The 6,312-nt window shown below is 32.9% G+C and overlaps 1 protein-coding gene across 1 annotated transcript; it reads right to left on the bottom strand.

The window, feature by feature from the left end:
- Positions 1 to 2,526: 2,526 nt before the first annotated feature.
- On the bottom strand, positions 2,527 to 5,446 carry LOC142637446 (GDSL esterase/lipase 4-like). Its single transcript, XM_075811718.1, has 6 exons — positions 5,194 to 5,446; positions 5,003 to 5,048; positions 4,403 to 4,478; positions 3,565 to 3,798; positions 2,862 to 3,114; positions 2,527 to 2,765 (listed from the first exon to the last, which is right to left on the bottom strand). The coding sequence occupies exons 1-6, from the start codon at positions 5,444 to 5,446 to the stop codon at positions 2,527 to 2,529; spliced, it is 1,101 nt and encodes a 366-aa protein (XP_075667833.1).
- Between the last annotated feature and the right edge of the window lie 866 nt (positions 5,447 to 6,312).

The raw sequence follows: 6,312 nt of genomic DNA, 5'->3' as shown, positions 1-6,312 counted from the left end.
TTAAATTCTAATATCTAAAAAAAAAAATCAAAGAAATATGTAAAAAAAGTATTTGAGTCAAGAAAATTGTACATGTGAGCTACTGCAATATGTTTTAGTTTTTAACTACTTCATTGGCTTGGCCAAAGAAATTAATATTGAACAAATTTGAGTCAAGAAAAGCATGTGCATAAAATTAATAGTTTTGCCAATAATTTTAAGGCATAGTTTTCATATAAATATAAAAATATGCAAAGAATCATGTCAGTTAAGGGGGAAGGTCATTTGCATGTTGTCTCATAGTAACCATACATAGAGCCTTGATCTTTGCCCCTCCACGCCCCGCAAGAGTTTTGTACTTGTAAAGTGATTATCACGCAATAGCAAAGTCAGGAATTTCTCTTTGGGGGGTCATCTTTAATTTTTGTGTGTGTGTATGAAATCTAAAATAATAATGTACAATACTTCATAAGTCAATATATGCTATAAACAACAACTAAATACATGGATATTTTTTTTTGAAGTGCTAAATACATGTTAATATAGTAGTATATATTAATCAAACTAATTAAGTACATTAATAAATTATAATGCTATATGGTATATAATTTATTGATTATTATAATAACAAATAGTGTATTATAAGGAATATAAAAAAGAAAGCAAATGAATAATAAAGTAAAGAAATCGAAAGAAAGCAAATGAAAAGTAAAGTAACACGTATAGGAGCACAGTACATGAGTGAAAGGCCTACGAAGGCTTCAAACATATCTTTCACTATTTCTTATCTAGTTTAGTCACACTGAACTTTTACTTTTATATTGTAAACACAAAACTGCAGTAGCAGTGGGAAAATGAAAGAACTAAAAAGAAAAACAAAAATGATTTTGGATTATAATCTATTTTACAATATTTTTACAAAATGTTGATGTGGCCAACCTTTTATTGAATTTCATCTAGGCCTACCATTAATATCACTTTTTCATTTACCAATAACTACTCATCATATCAGCAGTTTGTAATATTTTTTATAAAATAGTTTGTATCTCTAGCATTATTCTTCTATTTAAATAAAAATTAAGTTTATTTTTAGACTTTCTTAGATATATATGTATATTATCGAGTATGGGAGGCTAAAATGATAAGGTTCTTTTAAATTTTTTCAAATTATTTAGGATAATTCCCAAAAAAAAAAAAAATCATTAATTTTTTTCAAAAAATTTTGGAGGGCCAAGGCCCCCTTTGGTCCTTGCGATGGTCAGCCACTGCCATCACATCGATGGTGCAAGGTGGTTTAACGGAAAGTACTAATAGAAAGTTTGATTTGTTACACATTTAATATAAGGGGTTAAATATTCATGAAAAAAAAATCAATAATTGAGGGAGGGAGGATTTGAGCTTTACAAGGGTTAATTAATTGAGTTACAACATTTTTGGCGGTTAAATATTGAAATTGATAATTCACCTTAATCATATTGATTCTCAAATGAAAATACAAATAAAATATTTGTCAAACACTAAAATAAAACAAAATCAGTTTCATTTTTCAAGTGTCAAGACATTTAACAAGGGTGATTATGGGCAAATACTGTCACAAGTATGAGTTGTCCTTGTATGTTTACTTTCTTTTATTAATTTGTTTTGTCAAATAAAACATTGATAATGGGATGGAGCAGGTGTTTTGTTCATCTTCTGGACGCAAAGTTGTCAATTTTACAGATGGGACAAAGTACAAACACAACTATGCTAGTTGGGCCTATCCATCTGGGCCAACTCAAAATTTGTAGAATGGGCCAAGTTTGGATTTAGAGCTTTGGATCAACTGGGTTTTGACAATTTGGACTTTGGAATGAATTAAGTGCCTCATTATCAAAGTTTTCAGTAACTTATTTGCAAATTATGAGTGAAAAGGGAGTATAATTTTTGGTAGTTTTTATGTTAAATATGTGACAAAATGATAAAATTTAGCTTATTTTCAAAAATAAAAAGTAATATTATAAATTAAAAAAAATTAAGATTAAGACAAAAAAACCAAAAAAAAGAGAAGTAAAAGTGGAAAACATTTTGCCAACAGACATATTTGTAACACTAGAGGTGATTTTATTCAGTGTACTAAGAGCATATCCAATGGTATATGTAAAGGCAAAATATTGCCTATAATAGAGAATGAGACCATAAAACTAGCCTCCAACAACTTCTCTATACTTGGATTTTTTTTGCTCATGAACAGTAGCTCATCAAATCTAATGGGCTACTATTCATTCTTCAAATATTTTTTCCTATTATAATAAACAGATATTGAATAAAAAAATGTTAGAAGATGGGTGGTTGTTAAAAAAAGAATAAAGAATAAATGAAGAAATAATATTTAAATGAGATAGAGAATGTGATAGATAATCTGTTGGAAAGTGTATTTGAAAAAATAGGTAAGTAATAGCTAAATGTCACTGTTCATTCTTTAAACAGTACAAAATTTTGGAGAATCTGCTGGAGATGCTCTAAACCAAATCACCAATCCTACATAATACAGTCCCAAATGTCACAGCTCTACAGGATGTCAAATAGCTTCTTTAGATTGTAAGGCCCTGTGATTTTTGGATGTCCATTCCAAAATAAGTTGGCTAATTGTCTGTTGGCACTTTCAGTTGGATGTGCAGCATCAAACCACACATATTCACTGGGTTTGCTGCATAACTCATACTTCACTGTCCCATTTTTCCCTCCACATGTGAACTCCCCATTGTATGTCCCACTGCCACAGCATGCACTCTTCCCAACCTTGAAACCTACTCCAATATAATTATTGAGAAAACAAAGAAGGATTAGTTATGGTATATATAAGCAAAGATATTGGTAAAATTTTGATGGAATAGAAAGATTACCAAATTTTGTACTGTAAAGTGTTCTTATAGCTAGGGTGGTGTAGTAATCATATAGTGCATATTTGAAACCTGGTAGCTGTCTTTGTATCTTCTTGAGGAGTTTGGGTAGGGCTATGTTGTGCATTTTTGCCATTACCGAAGGTTCATGGGCACAATCACTGGTAATCCCCAATGAGGCTTTGGTGAAAGGCATACATCCTATAGGCCCCACGTTTTGGAACCCAAATTTCCTACCTCCCATTTTATGTACTTTCTGCAAAAATAATAGCAAGAAACTTTTATTTGTATGTATGTAAATTATTATTTCATAGTAAAAATAAAATTAGGAAAATTACACTTTTTCCACAATTCACCCCATTTACAATGTATTTGAGATTATCAATTACATGATTGATACCTCAATTTTAGAGGTTTGTATCAATGTATCCCTGTCTTTTAAATTGGAGGTTAAGTCATAACTGAGATGGAAATTAGGCATAATGATGAAATTACTCTAAATATTTGGAATAAAAACCATAATTTCCATATCATTTAATACCTGATATAAACAACAAAGTTACATTGATACAATTCTCATGAATTGGGGTGTCAATTGTACAAATTGATAATTTAGGGGACATTGAAATTGGACAGCGTTTAGGGCGAAAAAAGAGGTGTTATTTATCCACAAAATTATGTTAGGCATAGGACAACGTAAGCCTACCTTGATCACAGAGGTGAAATTGCCAAGCACCATTGTCACGTATTTCTTCTTGTAAGAAGAAGTTATTACATTGGATTGGTTCACAGATGATGTGATGATCATGTAATCGTTGCTGCCAATGCTAAATAAGTAAACAGATTTTGATAGCAACTTCTTGGCTGCTGCATCACCTAGCTGCTGCTTTAACTTCTTCTCTACCTCCTCAAAATAGCTTAGTTGCAATTCAAGGTTTATCTGGAAAAAGCACAAAAAAAGAATGAAAATTCTATTGAGTAGGTATAATGAATATACTAGTTATCTTAAATGGCAAATTTCAAAAATCAACATTGTTATTTTTGAATCCATAAAAAAATCAACATTAATGTTTAAGATATTATTATCAAAGTTAGTATTAATAACATTGTTAATGTTGAGAATGCCCTGCTTTGCTCTAGAGGCATGGGCCTACTTCATTCAACAAGCAAGGCAGCTCAGCCTAGATAAATGCTCTAGAATATGTTGACAGGTTTTTTTTAATTTTTTGATGAACAACATATGCCATACTTTCCTTAAACAGAAACTAAATTCAGATTGATTACATCATGAACCTGTTTAACTCGTGGGAGGCAACCCACATCAGCAGGAGTGGTAACTTTGCAGCACATCTATTGGCTAGACATGCCTTGTTGACAAGTTAATATATAGTTCTTTGCGTTTCAAATTTCACTTTATTTCCTTATTAATGATAACAATTGCTATAAAATCACTATATCAATATTACTATCAATAACTAAGTTTGGCCAAATTTTCGAACCCTTAATGCAATTCGTAGATATCTATATTGCAGAAGAACACATACCGCTCCTGGACGAGTCTCAGGAAGAACACCAGCCCCAGCAGATGCAAAGTTAACCCTATCAGTATAGTTTTTGAAGGTGATAAAAATAGGAAACGGGTATTCTTATAAAACTTGAAGGGACGGAGATTATAAAGATGGATCGACACCGTAGGTGATTCGACTGTGACGGTTAAATTTGCTGAGTATCCGTCATGTACGAATTGATTGAAGATTCCAGGTTGTGTCATTTGATATGCCTTAAATCAACTTTTGCTTTATCCCCACGCAAACGTGCACACTTGGAATTCTTGCGATACATGTTTGAGAAGACTCCTATATAGAAAGGAGCTTGAGAAGGAAGTTGTATCCTAAAAGAAAGGTAACTCCACTCAATATAAATACCCCAGAAACCCTAAATATGAAGGTACGCACAATATTCTTAACTCTGGCACTCTAGGGTTAAAGGAACAAGATTCTAACTTGACCTTTGGAGGGTTTTTGGCCGGCACCACACCGGTGCTCTCTCTCTAGGTCCATTATTTTCTTTTTGCAGGTGTTGCTTCGGCTTGAGGGGTGCTTACAACTCACTGGTGATTTTTTCGGCATCATCAGTTTTCAAATCCTAGCTGCAGATATGGTTTGATCAATGGCAAGTTTGCATACTCAGCTGCAAAAATACAGAACCAAAAAAAAAAAAAAAAAAACCCATAAGTCACAGTTAAGTGGCCACTCATATTAATCAAACTCTAATTAAGTAATTATATTAGAAACCACAATTGATAAATTGTGAAAAAAAAAAAAAATAATGTTACCAATGAAGTCAGGTACAACCCGGCCATCGCAGCCTCGACCAGTGGGGTGCTTGAAGAAGCTCCTACCATATGGCCAGAAGTCTGATTTGTGGGCATTGATGTAGTTATTGTTTCCAGCGTCAAAGAGAGAGTCTCCAAATATGAACAATGCGGCATGGTTTTCTGGCAACTTAGCAAGGCAAGTGTAAGGAATAATGAGAAGGGTGGCACAAAAAAAGGCCAGTATACTAAAGTGTATGCTTATACTTGCCATGTCAAATGTTGGTTTATGACTTTATGGTTTGAGCAAGTTTTCACAAGTTATTGTGCACAGCACAGTAGAGTGAGAGTATCATATGGGTATGGTTTTTATTTATAAGGTACTAAAGATAGTGGGGAATTTTTTTTGGGTTGGCCAAGGTGTGTGTTGGCGCAGTGTGAACTGTGAAGCACCAGATAAACCATAATGCCATGGACTGGTTGACTATAATAGAGCTAGAGGACTTGCTTGTGTGAACTACGAAGCAGCAAAGCCATCCATGACATGGACTCAGTGGTGGTGCCACGTTTGGCTCAGGGTGTTCTCAAGAATACCTGACTGAAAAAAAAAATTTATATATAATAATTTAAATTTTTGTATTTATCTACCCTTAAAAAGAAAGGAACACCCTCAAAAAACATGAGGAACACCCTCAAACTTTTTTTATGCCAAACAAATTTTGAACTAAAATCTAAAAAAAAAAAAAATGTAACAGAAAATATATGAGAAAATGATTATGAAATAAGAAATATCTCTTAATTTGGGTGAGGAGACGAACTAGGCTTTGGAGGAAACAGAGAAAGAGAGGAACTGCAGCTCTGCCGCTGCTTCTTCTTTAGAGTGAGAGAGAAATTTGAGCAATTTGTTTATACTTTTAGATAAGAAGAGGAGAGGACAATCTTTTTAAAAGTTTGGTATAAATGTGGGTGGATATCCTTTGGCCATGTTGATGGTTACGTGAGAGACGCAGACCACTTTGAGTCCAAATTTTTTGTCTCACTTTTCTTGCTCCACTCTATATTCCACCAATAAAAACTTACCACGTGTTCACCTAATTAATTAAATACTATTATTATTGACTTATTAATGCTACCGTTATT

This window comes from Castanea sativa, chromosome 5 (assembly GCF_040712315.1).
Source record: "Castanea sativa cultivar Marrone di Chiusa Pesio chromosome 5, ASM4071231v1".
Lineage (NCBI taxonomy): Eukaryota > Viridiplantae > Streptophyta > Magnoliopsida > Fagales > Fagaceae > Castanea > Castanea sativa.
This window is presented reverse-complemented; position numbering and strand designations above follow the sequence as displayed.

Bases quoted from the DNA above. Each gene is read 5' to 3' on its own strand.
- LOC142637446 (XM_075811718.1), bottom strand. From the start codon at position 5,446: ATGGCAAGTATAAGCATACACTTTAGTATACTGGCCTTTTTTTGTGCC. The intron at 4,479-5,002 runs ATTTGAAAACTG...TATTTTTATCAC, and splicing joins AAACCATATCTGCAGCTAGG to CTTCAAAAACTATACTGATA. The intron at 2,766-2,861 runs GTAATCTTTCTA...ATATTGGAGTAG, and splicing joins ACTTTACAGTACAAAATTTG to GTTTCAAGGTTGGGAAGAGT.